Raw genomic sequence first — 16,532 nt, 5'->3', positions numbered from 1 at the left:
TTTTATTTTGTAAATTTAATTCACAACTTCCATTCTCACCTCTTTTTATTAGGGGTAGATTTCCTACTGGAATCACTCCCCAAGGGATTGGTTCCCCTGCAGCTTGTGGCAGAGGTAAACATGCTGTTATTTTTGATACGTTTTGTATTTGTCCAAAATCTCGAATTAACCCTACTACTAAGTTTTGTTGTTCCTGGTTTCTCTGTAATGCCAAGCTTGTATCTCTCAATCCATCCCACATATCTACCCGTGCACTGACAGGTATTACCCGCACCGAGTACCCCCTTCGGGTTTTATTCTCTTTTAGAATACCTACATTTATATCCCCATAATCAAAGCTTTCTCTAATCCACACAATGCATGAGAATTGTCCTACCTGATCAGCTTGCATATGAGATATTGTCAATGTGGTGTTACCTCTTTGCTGTTCCATATCCCAAAATGTCACGATTCCTTCTGTAAATACTTCGTCCGTGGTGATTTGTTTCCAGGTTACCTTTACTTCTTTTAATCCAGTTCTCTGGTTGTCAGAAAACAGACAGGTTAAATTTACTCCCGCACCTTCAGGCACCATTACATCTGGCTCCGGAACTGTAATTTTAACAAATGCTTCTCCCACCTGCATTATACAGACTAATGTTAAAAGAACTAAGTCCTTGCCCTGAACACCAGCTTTGTTGCTGACAGAGGCTGTACTTCCCATCTTGACGGGACCTTCTTGATTCGAGTGTAGTGAATCCAGTTTTCGATCCCTTGGACTTTCACTGCCGTGTAGGTAGTCATGATCACCTGGTGAGGACCGTCCCATACTTCTTTCAAGGGTTCCGTATTCCAGTTCTTCACATATACTTGATCTCCCGGCTGTATGTCATGGACAGGATTCTCCAAGGGCAGGGGCCGGTTCCACTGCAGTGCTCCTCGCAGCGCTGTAAGGACTTTATTTAAAGACAAAATGTAACTCAACAATGCTTGATCTCCTACTAAGTGAGGGTCCCCTTTGTAAGTTGTAGCATGATATGGTTTGCCATACAAAATTTCGTATGGACTTACTCCTATCCTTTCTCTGGGTTTAATCCTGATTCTTAGCAAGGCTAGAGGTAGTGCCTGAGGCCACTGTATCTTTGCTTCCTGACAAATTTTCTTAATCTGCCCTTTTAATGTTTGATTCATTCGTTCTACTTGGCCACTAGATTGTGGTCTCCAGGGCGTGTGGAGATTCCAAACTATCCCTAACACTCTGGCTACCTCTTGGACTACTCTAGCTACAAAGTGAGGTCCTCTATCTGAGGACATCCCTAAAGGGATTCCAAATCTAGGGATGATTTCCCGTAGTAAAGTTTTAATTACTTCCTTTGCCTGGTTAGTCCTGCATGGGAAGGCTTCTGGCCACCCTGAAAAGGTACACACATATACCAGTAAATAACGGTACCCTTGTGCTCTTGGTAGCTCTGAGAAATCTATTTGCCAATAGTCTCCTGGTTGCGGCCCCACTTGTAACTTTCCTAGTTGTATTTGCCTTCGTGTCACTGGGTTATTTTTAATACAGACTGGACACATGGCGTTAATCCGTTTTGCCATTGTTAACATCTGATTGGAAATCACCTTACGTTTTAAAAATTGTACCAATGCGTCTGCTCCCCAATGGCACTTGTTATGTTCGATTTCTAAAATTGTTTTCATTACTTTTGTTGGCAGTACAACCTGACCTTCAGCAGTGACATACCATCCTTTTTCGTTCTTCTGGGCCTGAACAAATTGAGCAAGCTTCTCATCTTCTTGTGTATACCATGGTTTCTGCTCAAGAAAAGAAGTGGCAGGGTTAATTCGCACTGGCAATAAAGCTAATTGTGTCCATACCTCTCGAGCAACCTGTTTGGCAACTCTGTCAGCCAGCTTGTTTCCTTGGAACGCTTTTCCCTCTTCATTTTGATGTCCTTTTACATGCATCACTGCTACTGCCTGAGGTTTATGCACTGCTTCCAATAGTGCTAATATTTGTTCTTTGTGCTTAATTTCTGATCCTTGAGAATTCAACAGTCCTCTTTCTTTCCACAGTGCTCCATGTACATGTATTACTCCAAAGGCATATTTTGAATCAGTCCAAATGTTTACTCTTTTCCCCTCACTCAGTTCTAAGGCTCTTACCAGAGCTTGTATCTCGGCTTTCTGGGCTGAAGTTCCCGGGGTTAAAGCTCGAGCTTCTATTATTTGTGTCAAAGTCACTACTGCGTATCCCGCATACCTGGTTCCGTTTTCCACAAAGCTGGATCCATCTGTAAACAGTTCCCATTCCGGATTTTCCAAAGGCTCATCTTTCAGGTCTTTCCGGCTGGCATACACCTGTTCAATGATTTCTACACAATCATGTGTCAATTCGCCTCCTTCTTCCTGGCTGCTGCTCCTAAGAAATTCTGCTGGATTGAGATGATTGGTTATTTTTAATTCAATGTCATCCTGTTCTCGGAGGAGTGCCTGATATTGTAACATGCGACTCGACGAGAGCCAATGCCCCCCTTTTTGTTTCAAAACTGCAATGACCATATGGGGAACAAATACTTCCATCCTTTTTCCCAAAGTCAATTTTCTGGCTTCTCGAATTAGAAGCACTGTTGCTGCCACAGCCCTAAGACAACTGGGCCATCCGGCACTTACAGAGTTTAGCTGCTTTGAGAAGTACCCCACCGGGCGCTTCCATGAGCCCAATTTTTGGGTGAGAACCCCTATTGCCAGTCTCTGTCTCTCATTTACGTATAGTTGAAAAGGTTTTGTGAGATCTGGCAATCCTAGTGCTGGGGCTTCCTTTAAAGCTTGTTTCAAACTCTGAAATGCCTTTTCTTGCATTTGCCCCCACTGAAACACAGGGCTTTTTGGCTGCTTCATATAGGGGTTTTGCTTTCAGTCCAAATTCCGGAATCCACAAGCGGCACCACCCTATCATGCCCAAAAAGGATCTTAACTCTTGCGGATTTCGTGGTGTGGGTATGGTGCAAATTGCTTGTACTCGATTGATTCCTAACTTTCGCACCCCTTGTGAAATTTCGCAGCCTAGGTAAATCACTTGGGTTCTTACCAGCTGAGCTTTTTCTTTCGATACTCGGTATCCAGCTTGTCCCAGCATATTAAGTAATTCAATGGTGAGTCTAAGGCAAACATCCTTTTCTGCGGAGGCTATAAAGATATCATCAACATATTGTAGGAGAACATATAAACAAGGTGATTCTTTTACCTGAGTCATCTTCCATTCTTCTAACTCTCGAGCCAATTGATTTCCAAAAATAGTTGGTGAGTTTTTGAATCCTTGTGGTAGACGCGTCCAGGTGAGCTGCTTCTTGCGTCCCGTGTCTGGGTTCTCCCACTCAAAGGCAAAGTATTTCCTACTTTCAAGTGCCAAGGGGATACAGAAAAATGCATCTTTCAAATCAATCACTGTGAACCACTTAAATTTTTCCGACACAGCTGTCAACAATGTATACGGATTAGCTACTACTGGGTGTATATCTTTAGTGATATTATTAATTGCTCTTAAATCTTGAACTAATCTATACTTACCATTTGGCTTTCTAACTGGGAATATCGGAGTATTGAATTCTGACTCACATTCCTGTAAAATTCCTAAGCCAAGAAATTGTTCAATCATGGGTGCTATTCCTATTCGTGCTTCCAATTTCAAAGGATATTGTTTTACCCTTACTGGGGAGGCTCCTTCTTTTAGTTCTATTACAACCGGTTGTGCCGCTTTTGATTTTCCAGGTACTCCTGTTTCCCATACCCATGGTACTACAGCTTGCTCTATTTCTTGTGGTATTTCTACTGCTTCTACTTCTTTCACTACGAACAGCTTAGCAATATTCTCCTCGGGAAATTCTAATCTGACTCTACCTTTTTCAAATATTATCTTTGCTTCTAACATTGACAATAAATCCCTCCCACATAGTGATTCTGGGCTATTTGGCATATATAAAAATCGATGGTCAAATTCCTTCCCCCCAAATTTTATATCTAATGGCCGCAAAAATGTTCGTTCCTCAACTTGTCCCGTAACTCCCACTACTTGAATAGTAGAATCACTCAAAGGTCCTATCTTAGTGTTGACAGCTGAGAATGATGCCCCTGTATCTACTCTAAATTCTAACGGTTCCCCATCTACTTCCATTATTACCTTTAAATCCTGGTCTAGTCAGCTCTGGTTCTGGTAATTCCCCATCATAAAGGCCTGGGCGACACCTTGTGAATTTCCCGGGAAAGCACCTGTATTTCCATCCCCACTGGCTACAATTCCTCCCCCAAAACCCATTTTTCATTACTTTGCAAGAAATGTATCAAAGGTGTAATAATGTCAGGATTCAGTGTACCGTTCCTAGGCCATTGCATACCATCGAGTTCATATAAAGGCCATACATGATTACAAAAATCAATCAATTTCTTTTTACTTAGTTCTTGACCAAAATTCCCCGCATTCCAATGTTGTAATAAGCAGCTTAAAGGTAAATCGTCCGGGAATTCCATCCCGGAACTTGCTAGAGTTTTAAACGTTTTCAAAGGCATCATTACACTTTTTCTTTTTCTTTTTTTTTTCTTTTCTTTTTCTTTTTCGTTTTTTTTTTTTTTTTTTTTTTTTTTTTTTTTTTTTTTTTTTTTTTTTTTTTTTTTTTACAATACACACCACACACAACACTCACACCCTTTCCACAAATCTTGCCTTTCTCGTCGCCGCGAGTGGCAAGTGCTGAACCTGCGCAGTCACTGCTGCGTCTGACGGTCAGCGCCTAGGCTTTTCCACAACCTTAAAGACGTCTGTGACCACTGTGCGGAAACGCCGTTCCGACTTAATAGGCAGGCCCCCCCCCTTTCCCTTGATAAAAGGAATAAAGCACCTTTCGGGCTTACCTCCTGGTCGTCCGTCAGGCGCGGGGTCGGGCACGGGTTGATGTCCTCCCCAGAAATCACCTGGTGCCGGCGTGGAGGGGATCAGCCCACGAACCGCCCCTGCCGCCTCCGGAGTCCCATCTGGGTCGCCAGAAAACTGTTGCCCGATGCCCCAAAAATAACACAAACTAACAGAGTTAGTTTATGCGGTGCTTTATTCAGGGCCCGGGGAACCTGCGGACTAGCGTCCAAAGTCAGGATCCCACAGTTCCCTTTTTCCATCAGGTTTTTATACCTTTTTACAAAATGGTCTACTTGCCAAAGTACACATTCTTCAAGACAATACAGATACATAAATCTTGTAGATATTATTCCTAAAAGTTATAAATTCTGTATGCTTGTCTACTCAAAACTATAGGCTACCCCCCTTAATCCCCCTTGCATGTTTTCTCATCACCAGAACCCTTTATTTATTATTATACTTTAGCCTTATCTTGTAAGTTTCTAAATGTTCTATATGCCCTACTGATTCCTTATTGTTTTCACAGTTCTACATGTCCTATACGCCCTACTAATTTCTTTAACTATTGTTTCACAATGTTGGTTTCCAGGGCCTGTCTGAAAACTGCAGTTTTCTAAGCCTTAGCATGACTACTACTATATCTACATTAGTCCTTTTTCTCATTATTTCGGTATCAATACATGCTTTATGAAAATTTTTAAAGAATGAAGCTTTTAAATATATCAGAATGTATTGGCAATCAAAAATAAGAATTTCATATATAAAGTATCAATATAGTTTGAGGGGTTTTGAGACCCATTTTTATACTCTGATATCAATTAAATGGGTCTAACAGAAGTTAAGTATAAAACAATCTTACCCTTGATTGTTGCCTTCAGACATCTCCAAATTTAAGGTAAGGGGCCTTAATTTAATTGTCACCACAATTTATCACAGATTTTTACTCCTTTAACTTGGTAAAGCTTCTCTTTATTTACGTGAGTATAACTGAAAGATGAATCAGACACAGAGGGTAGAGAAAGAATTACCAGTAAATTGTGACAGGTAATCAAACATGAAAGTCTTCATTTCTAGTGTTAGTCACTTATATTCAGGTGATGTGTCTAGGCTGGCAGTTGAAGAAGTCACACTGAAAGTTGCAGGTCCTGTGTTAGAATGTGAAGGCAGACATCCTGATTTCTCTAGGTAGCAGTTGTAACTGTAATGTACTTCACAGCCAGTGCTAAAGAGCCACTCTGAGTCATTAAAAACAAACAAAATGCTAATATTCTGTGTTGGCCCTGGTATGAGCCACTTATGGCCCTTGTAATTTGGGCTTCTTTTTATCAGTAGTGTTTGGATGGAGGTCAAAGTAAAAAAAAATGAATTAGGTTCATTCTTTACTCAGACACATGCAGTAGCTATTTTAGGAAGTCAGAAGTGCAATTGAACTGGAAAAGGCAGTTATTAAAAATACTTACAGAGAAGACCAACATTTGTGTATTTAACTGAGATTAACAGACAGCTTTTTGTGGACAAAAGGGATATATCTAGCCTTATATACTGAGATAATTGCAGCTGATACAGGAGTGTCCATGCAGTTTAAAAGACCTTTAAGATGTTTGTATTTGGTGAAATTTTGTGTCAGGACACAGGTAGAAAAATTATTTTCCACTGTCAAGTCTTTTTAATTGAATGTGTTAGGAAATGGCAGGTATTGCCCATTCTCCTAAGTTTCATGCTCAGCAACTTTTCCTAAGACTTAATATGCCATATTATTGATCCAAGCATAATGAGCCTTAAACTATCCCAGAAAAAGCAGTACTGGGAGAAAAAGAGAAGAGAGAATGGGTCAGAAGTAAAAGAAAGAAAGAAAGAAAGAAAGCAAGCACAATATTGAAGTGGGACAAAGAACACACAGGGGGATCAAAGTAGCATGTAAGGGGGAAAAGAAACCTAAATAATTTGGAATCCATACTTACTTTTCTGGCTGAATCAATACTTCAAGGAATTCTGTGTGTATGATACCATTCTGAGACCTTGGATTTTTATTTTTTTTTAATTTTCTTGTCTGTTTTGGAGGGAATAAAGAGGAGCAATGTGCACAAGTTAACTTTTGCACATGGAAGAAATCAGCACAAGGGTCAAATATTTTAGTTGAATCTGAGAATGAATATTGTTTTACACAAATGGGACAGAATGATCCAGTGAAAGAAAGAAAATGAATTTTACCTCATTTCTTTTGAATTTTGCTATTACTCCTGAACAAGATTAAATCTGTCTTTTTCTGCATGGGCAGTATGATATATTGCTTGTGAACACACATGAACACATGCTTAGCAGAGGCCACTGTCAGTATCAGTGCTTTATCATATCAAGTATTTTACTTTATCTCCTAGTTTTAATTTTACAGCTGAACAGAATCCTTCAATGCCTTGGTACATCATGAGTCTTTTCTATGACCTGTTTAATGTCTTGATATCTGAGTGCTGTAAGACAAAAAGCTTATCTGTTTTGTTCAGGCAGAAGGTAGAAGAGAATGATTTAGGGGTTTTATGACTGAAGAAAAAAAATAATCCTACTGAAAGGCTTTATCTAAAGGTTGTTTAACACATTTCTCTGAATAGTTGCAGTCTGATTTCTTACAGAAAATTTCTGCTCATCTGAGGCATTGCTTTGTTTCTGATGCCTGGTATGACTGTGGGTATCCTGAAATGCTTCTCCCAGAGGCTGACTGTGGGGGAAGAGGCACACACTACACCTTGCAAGCTTGCCTTGAGGCAGCATAGTGTTTTATGGGTGCATCTGACCATCAGCTGAAACTATCCCAGGAATCTGTAATACTGAATTTCTAGGTTCATTTATTGATAACATTAATATTTACACTGTGGGCTCTCTCTTAAGGAAGGGCTTCACACAAAATATATCTTTGAACTGTCAGATATATCAATAGCCATGATTTTTGAAGAATAACATTTCCAACCTTGGACTTTATCAAGGACTCAAAGTCCTTTATTTTTTACAATTTTGTGGGAGAATTAAGATATCAATAAGTAAATCAGAAATATATTGTCTTAGCACAGTGCCAAGAGCCAGAGCTTTATCTAATAATGGTATTTAACATACCAGTATTTGAGATAATGAGCTATTTGCCCCATTGTTCATGTGATCTGAATAATATGTTATCATAATTTAAGCTTTCTGCTGTTTAAATTAAACTTGAATTTGCAAATTAGATAAGCTTCTTGTCCCTGTTTGCCTTTCCACTGTTTTGGTCTTTTGTACTGTATTATACCGACCAGACCTAAAGATCAACTTCTGTGCTCTATAAACCAGTGCACATAATGCTTCTTTAAGTGCAGATCAATGTCTTTCTCAGCTACCTGCATATCAAAAATACCTCTCAGCTGTCAGCTCACCTTCACCAAGACAATCTTCTCTGAAATGCCTTGAAATCCCAGGCAGACGCTGGAACTGAACCTCTAAATCAAAAGACAAAAGGAGGTGGATTAATCAATAAGGATGCTTTCATTTTCACTATTTTTTCCCCAGGCTGAATCCCCAGACACAACAATCAAATCAAATCAAATCTAAACTCTACCAAGGCCTATAAAGGCTGCTTGACATAGATGCTGATTTTCACACAGGCAACACAGTCTTGCTTTTTCTCCCTTTCTCTCTCTTTCTTTAATTAGTCTTGATTTAGGATTTTCACTTACTGGAGAAAATGATAGAACACTTTCCCCCACCCGTCTAGTTTGTTCTTAAATACTTCTTTCAAAATGCTGTTCTACCACAGTGTTAGAATAAGACTTGAAAGAATATAAAATTATTTATCTCATTCATTGCTTAACAAGACTTGTTTTGGAAGTGATCCAGTGATCCTTAAAAAATGTTACATGCAAGCATATCACTCACATTCAAGTACTGGCAGAAAATTAGCAACTACAAGTGTCTCTCTGTGCACTAAATTGTCCTTGGACATGTTCTCAAAAATTTCTCTTCTGCGACATGAACTAATTTCTTATTAACTAAAATTTACAACACACGCAAAACTGAGTTTCTGAGTTACATTTTGCTATTAAAATAGTAAAATTTTCATTTCTAGCTGGGAATGCAGCCAAATTGTTCTTAATGTTCCAGGTGGCGTTTTCCTAGCTTGTTTTGGAGTTCCTGCCAAATCTGCCATTGACCATGAGCTTTTTTGGCCTATTGCAAGATATGAAAATTATTTTCCAAAAAAATTTTAAAAAAGAGTATTTTAAGGAATTGATGAAAACTAAAGGTGATGATAATTTATATTGGGATATCCAACAAACTTGGAGAAAATCCCTTAAGCAAGTCATATGTTATGAGAGAGGAGACTTTAGTTCAGAAGAAAATGTATGCAGTCTTCTGATTTTCTGGCATGAAGATAATTAATGAAGCAAAGAGGCAAGAATATGCAAAAAGATAAGAGGAATATGCAGTTCCCAAAGTCAGCTCTGTGCATATCTGTTTTCTTTGTGGTTTTGCCTCTTACTTGTATCTGGTATTTCTTATGGTATTTAAACCAGCCATTCTAACTTAAGCAAGCAGAAAACAGGTTCAAAGCAAATAAAATTAGGGTGTTTTTTTTTTTTTTCTCATACTTAGTAATAAGTGAAACTCCTTGACTCAGTCTTAAAAGATGCTGGAAATGTTAATGAGATCTGGAAACAGAGGTTTGAGGAGGAAATGGGAGTCAAGAGATACAAAACACAAAGGTGAGATAAGTGCCTTCATGGGCAGAGCCTTGAAAGCTGAGAAGGGAACTGGTGGCTGGCAGAGTGGAAATATTCCTTTCCCTGAAAAATTCAGGACTAGATGAATATTTGGCCATACCCATTACAACTCATGTTAAGTTCTCTTCCTTTATAAACTTAAATTTAGAAGGAAAGCAAATCCAACTCCTTTTTGTTTCAATCTCTTTCAATGAAATAAAATGTAGTGTGGAACGGACACTTTTTTTTGGTTGGTTGGTTTGGTTTGGTTTGCTTTTTTTTTTTTATAATAATAAAAATAGTTCAACTATTCAGATGCTATTTAAAAGTCTTGTTTCCTTTGGCTAGCAGAGACGTATAGATTTGCATACTGTCTACCCCAGTCATCATATAAAGCAAACTCTGATAAATAGAAGTGATAATAAGGAGCTTGTTTTATAATACTGGACCTATTATACTGTTATCTAAGAGAGTACACATTTCCTGTCTAAAGCACACAGTATTTGCTTGGTTTTTGTCTCCCCAGAATAACTATCCACTGTGCTTGAGTGCCAGACAATGAAGAGTTTGGGCCAGGTTTATTTTACAAACACAGTGGAAGAAAACTGAGGGGGAATATATGTGCTTTAGGGGACACATAGTTTGCCATCTCTGATGAGGGCAAGATTAAATCAACAGAATTGGCAGCTGGAAGAGGACTTATTTCTTTTTCTATTTTCTGGGACTGGCAATGACTATAGAGCCCTAGAGTATCATTTAATTGAGTCAGTTTTCATGTCTTTAGGCAGTGAATTAATTTACTAAGTCTATGGGAAAATTGTTTAGAGTGTTAGCAATTTCTTCATAAAAGGGAATCCTCCTAACTTTTATCTATTTTATGTGATATGAAATATGTGTTACGAATATAATTCTAGAAGTTCATGATGTATTATTCCAGCATCAATACTGAAACTTCTCCCTGCTTCAATCTAGGCAGTTAATCATAATATAGTTTCTCCCACTGCTATACTTACCTACTCTTCCCACCAATAATAATTCTCTTCTTCTAATTTAGTCGAAGCTCAAGACACTCAATTAGGAACTGGCATTATGAATTTGTCATATAAGTTCTGTTAATTACCTTTTATGGACCAATATGGTACAACATTTATGTTGAGTGCACTAAAAGCATTTAATAATATACCTAAAGTATTCTAATAGTTGTTAACTGTGTTGTATGTTCTTAGGAAATGTAATTAGAAAATATATAACATTGCATCTGTCATGGAAAAGAACCATAATTCTCTTGTTATACCTTGTTCATGTCAGACACCATAGTAATTACATCATTTGACAATTACTCACTCTAAAGGATTATACACTTCCAAGTCACATAATTTCTTTTGTGAGCAAGAGAGCATTGCATAATTGTCAAATGACCCAATGGAAAATTAATGCACTGATTAGTGTTGCTAATCTTAATTATATATTTATGGCTTTATTAAATGTACAAGGATAAAATTTCCCAAACACCTAAGGGGTTTAAGATATAGATCCAATACAAAAATTTAAAGAAGGCTTTAGATAGAAACATGGTCCCAAGGGAAATAAAACTGAACTGTATTCTAAGTTCCCATTAATATCTGCCTAATCATGCAAGTACTGAAATCTATAATTTTCTTTCTTTCTAACTTAAAAATTCCCTTTGTGTTCTACTACTGTGCAAGCCAGAGCTTCTTATATCTGAAGTCTGTAAATTAATTGCTTTTCTTCCATCCCCATACAGAGTTTAAAAACTGCAAAAATACAACTGCTTTCTTATCTTAGTGCTCCTTTTCTATACAGTATCTTCAGTATTAAAAGAGACATTTGGTTGTAAATCTTCATTCTGGATATACCCTCAGCACCTCTGGCTAGAACTTGGATTTTGCTCAGTTTTTAGAGTGTCTACCACATGTGTAAGAATTTATCTGCAATGAGATGACAGATGTAGGGATAATCCAGCTGTCGATTATTGAAATCATGTCATCAGGCAACTGAGGTGACCCAAAATCCTTATGGGTGTAGTTGTTAGAAATGTAAATGGGATTTGTGTATAACCTATTGACTGAACTTTTTTCCAAAGAATATATCAGTCGTTGGAACTTGTCCTGAGTGTGTGTTTGGACTCAGATTGTTTTGTCATGGTTGGTGGGAACAGTTTTCCAATCAACAAGGAGATCTGTGACCTGGGAAAGCATTGTTTAGGTCACTGTCTCCTGCTTTACAGTACATAATTAATTCAAAGTCTTGCATTGTGGAAATGTTTTAAAATCAATCCAGTGAAATTTCTGTGTAGTTGCAGAGGCACATGATGTTCAACAACCAGTTCTTTTGCTCAGCATTGTAGGCATTTAGAGAAGATACTACCCAGTGCCAGCCTTTAAATGTAGTGTGGAAAAAAACATATCTTCTTTTCTATTGCTGTAAGATTTTTAAAAGATGCATTGGTCATTACTAATGATGTCACAATATTTTATTATAGGTTACATATGAAATTGCTGGGGCAATAGAAAAAAATAAAGATTCCCTTTCACAAAATCTCATATTTGTAATGAAAAGTAAGTAAATGCTTTTGTCATTACCGTTGTTAGAAATCAAGATATTATGACTTGATTTTAATTTTCATTTTAGTTTTAAGAGATAGTGATACTTACTTTCAGTAAAAAAGTCACCCTCATCTTTATCAAGGATTTGTGTACAGTAGTGTTTGAAATTTTCTCTAGTACAAAAGCTTTTAGATTCATGAACATAAAGCATCTTTATCATGTGATATAAAAAACAAGAAGGTGTAATGTGATGGGTGAGAATGACTTACAGAAGATAATGAGTATGAACTAAAGCCAAAATAAAACTCAGAAAATAGGGGAAGGAAATTAGGCTCCCAAAATCCTAGAGACTGCAGTGGGATGTGCTCCACAGCTTGAGTATCCTTCTAAAAGAAGTAACTTGTGGGCGTTCTTATGTTTTTCAGTGAATAGATATAAATGTTCATTGAAATGCAAAATTAAATGCTTTTCTGTGTGCATATTGCATAATTATGCCTAATAATAATGAAACCAATTAATTAATTAATCATAACTAATGAATTGTTATTGGATTAATGAAAACCTTTCTCATTTCCCCTTTCTGGAGAGGAAAATCAAAACATTTTCCTCAGGGAAATGCCAGTGCATCCTTAGTGTCATTTGTTTTTTCTACAATCACTGTAGTGTTTTTAAGTTAATATATTATATACTTGTATTTATTTCCTTAGAAATAGAATCCTGCTGTTAAAATGTATTGCATTTTAGCCATTTTACTGTAAAATTAGCCAACTCCCTAGTAAAATAATTGATGCATTTTAGACACAAGTGTACATTACAAATAAAGAAAGAAATTAAAGAAATTATCTTTACTATAAGCCTATTGATTGTAGTTTTTGAGATGTTTGGATAATGATAATCTGCCAAAGAGAAGGTATGACAACTTCCAGCACATTCAACGAGAGAGAGCATTCTTCCATTCTCTCATGGTCCTTTTTTGTACTTTCATTGCTATTTTGTGTAGTCAGCTATGCAGGTGTTAAAAGGCAAGAATGGAGGATTGGATATAAAAAGTTTAATATGATGAGGTTAAGTATATATACAACTGAGGAGTCATAATAATAACAATTATAGGTAATGGAAAAATTCTGCGAGCAGAATGTTTACAAACATGCAAGTCATTTAAGAGCTAAGTTCCTTCTTTTTTGAGTGATTTAGGCTTAAAACCTTAGGCTTTAGAGTTAGTTCCATAAGTTGAGTAGGTGCATGCTTCCTTTGATTTTCATTGAATTTTATTTCCTCAATCAAAACTTTTGACTATAATATATAATATATTAAATATATTTAATATATTAATATCTTAAATATAATATATTAAAATTATTTGTATATATGTGTATGTGGAACATACCTGCTGGAAAATCATCAGAAGAGACTGTTGACATAGGATGTATCTGTGTTAATTTGAAAGGCATCATTTCTGTGCCTGTCCTAATCCTACTTTTTGCATTTTAAACATATGGTTGCTGAAGCCCACCAATTGTGCTGAAATAATTTCAGTTATCTGCTTCCATATCTTCTTCATAATTTTAATGTTCTTGTTAAGTAAGGAATAGTAATCTTCACAGAAAAAGGGAAACAAATCTATTGTATTTATCATATAGTAAGAAACCTGTAAACAGTTATTAAAGAGGAAACTGAAGATTTTTACCTTCTATGCTAAGTTATTATTCATTATACTTATCCGATTCATCTTTCTGGGGTTTTTGTTAATTCAGATGATGGATGTGATCATAATGCCAGTTTTCTAGTTCTTAAAAAAAAATTTACAAGAGTTCAGCATAGTTAAGGATGTATCACACAAGTTCTTAACACTTATTAGTGCTGTGGCAGTACAAGCAGCATGTAATTATCATGGTCATCTTAATTCATATAATTCATATATAATTCATATATAATATATAAATATATATATAATATATATAATCGTATATTTACCTTTGCGCATTTGGTTTTTTTTTTCTTTCTTTATGTCCAGCTAGTGAAAATGTGGTCATCAATCAATTGTTCCAGTCCAAGCTGACACAAACTGGATCACTTGTTCCTCCATATCATTCCCTTAAAATCAAAGGGTGTAAAGCAGCTTTGCTCAGTAAAAAAACATCTGTAACCTGTGCAAGTGGAGAAGCAAAGAAGTATATTGAACTCAGCAAGGTAAGAACTTAGGATTCTTTTCACTCTTAGCTCCTTCAAGATTTTTCTGTTATTTTGTCATTTCTGAAATCATCTTGTTCTCTATTTCATTCTCTATAATCATTACGCTATTAAAATAATTTAATAACTTAGTATCAACACTAAGGCAGCAAAAGTGAGAAAAGGTTCTGATTTATGAACACTAATAATTCTGGTTCAAGAATCTCTTTCTTGGACTCTTTGAGCAGAAGGTCAAACAAGATGACAAGGTCCTTCAAGCCTGAATCATTCCATGATTGCCTGGTTCTAGGGCTTATTAGCAGTGAATGCAGTCTTACTAATTTTTTCTGTATAGGAAAACTTCTTTGTTTTGTCTCCTTGAAAGACTTTATGATGAATAGTTGAGTAAATTAAGACATAGGAAGTATAAAAATAAAATCTTAATGTCTTTATGGCAACATGAGAAGATTTCTACTTTGCTAAATACAGTTTTGTGTGGTTTTCTATGAAGAACAAATGTAAATTTTGGCCAACATTATTATTTTAAGTGGTCGCTTACATGAAAATTTTCCCAGTCAATTTGAAATCAAATCAAATCAAACATGCCTCATTTTTGAACTTATCTCTTTCTCTGCAAGTAAGTCAGACAAAAAAGTTAAAAGAAAAACCCAAACAAACCACAAACCAAAACAAAAAGAGAGGGGAGCAAGGGAGAAATTTTGAAGATTATCAGAAAATTAATTGTTCATGTCACACGAAACATCTCTCTTGGAAGGAAATAATGTGATTTACTGAGTTAATTCATAACAGAGCTTTGGAATTTATCCTTCTAGAAAAGAAGAAGCACTTCTCACAATACGTCAGCTGCCTCACCAGGCTTCTTGAGTCTTACAACTCTATTTTTGGTTTACAGCTGCATAAAATTGATTCTGTCATGGGATTAAGGAGCCTGCTCTCATGTGTCATTGTGGAAGGCTTTGTACATCCATAGAATAGCAATGGGACTTTCCTTATAGTCCCCCTGCTGATAACAGCATAATTCCTAACTACTGTTCTTGTCAGTAATCTCAGTGGAAAAATTTAAGTTGAAGTGAATGGTGTTGGTTTAAGGCTATATTTAGCAAACAGCTGAGACATTACAAGGTGCCTTTAGGTGCCTTTCCACTGTAGTAATAGCTTCCTAGAGGAAGCTTCCTAAGGACATGAAAAAGATCCAAGTCTCATACATGGGAGGAAATATGAAAAGCATATCTGAGTTAGAAGCCTGATCAAACCAGGGCAAGACACTGCACAGTTGGGATCTCTGAAATTATGCTGGTTTTGACATGTCCAGTGTAGCATTTAACCTGTAGTTACTCTCTGGAGAGACAGAAGACATTCAGTTCCTTTGGGAAGCATGATCTCTGAAGTCAGAAAATTCAGATTCAGTGAGAATGCTGTGAACTTTTAGTCATTAGTTGGAAGGTGGGAAGAACTTCATCCTTCATCTGTCTGCAGAGACAAGGATGGCTTTGCTTCTCAAACACAGGCTTTGAGAGGAGCTGTGCAGGTGAGACAGAACACTTTAAGGTGGCCTAATTTGAGCAAGGTACTGTGCTGCCCTGCAGGACTGGAGCAGAACTTTAGGAATCTAAGCTGTTCCACTGAAAAGCAACACTTGTCTTTTTTGAAATAGGCACTCAATACATGAGCTGGAAGTAGGTAAGTGCTTAAATTCTAAGTTGTGGATCAAGGCCACATCTGTGACTGTGCTGTCCCAAATAATTCCTTTCCTTTTTCAGTATAGCCCTGAACACGTGCTTTGATGGACTGAAAAAATGTTGGGTTTGTTATTTTATTACTGTAATTGCAAATGCAATGTAAGGGGATTTTTCTTGTCAGCCTAAAATTAAAATTATTATCTGTTGGAAAATCGTAACCACTGTATTTTTATTGGAGTTTATCCAGAAGTTAAAGGCAACAAAGAGAAGGAAAAAAATAGAAAAGAGGAGAGGGAGAAGGAGGAACATTAAGGCAAAAATTATCAAGCATAGACGGACATTGCTTTTATATCTGAAATTTGGGTCACAACATACATCATGCTGTAGGCAGTGGGAAACATACAATGGAAGGTACACATGGTGCTGTGTATGGGCAGTCACCTAGACTCCACCAAATCCAGGGAAGGGAAGGAGAGAAAGTTAAATA

The 16,532-nt window shown here is 36.9% G+C and overlaps 1 protein-coding gene across 1 annotated transcript in view; it reads left to right on the top strand.

Moving 5' to 3' along the window:
• MYO16 (myosin XVI) overlaps positions 1-16,532 on the top strand; it is a 358,267-nt gene that overhangs the window by 263,110 nt on the left and 78,625 nt on the right. Inside the window, 2 exon segments of the mRNA XM_056502322.1 lie at positions 12,113-12,188; positions 14,191-14,366. Of these exon segments, the coding sequence (XP_056358297.1) occupies positions 12,113-12,188; positions 14,191-14,366 (252 nt within the window).

Source organism: Oenanthe melanoleuca, chromosome 1, assembly GCF_029582105.1.
Source record: "Oenanthe melanoleuca isolate GR-GAL-2019-014 chromosome 1, OMel1.0, whole genome shotgun sequence".
Classification (NCBI taxonomy): domain Eukaryota; kingdom Metazoa; phylum Chordata; class Aves; order Passeriformes; family Muscicapidae; genus Oenanthe; species Oenanthe melanoleuca.
The sequence above is the reverse complement of the archived record's forward strand: the minus strand, read 5'-3'. Positions and strand labels throughout refer to the sequence as shown.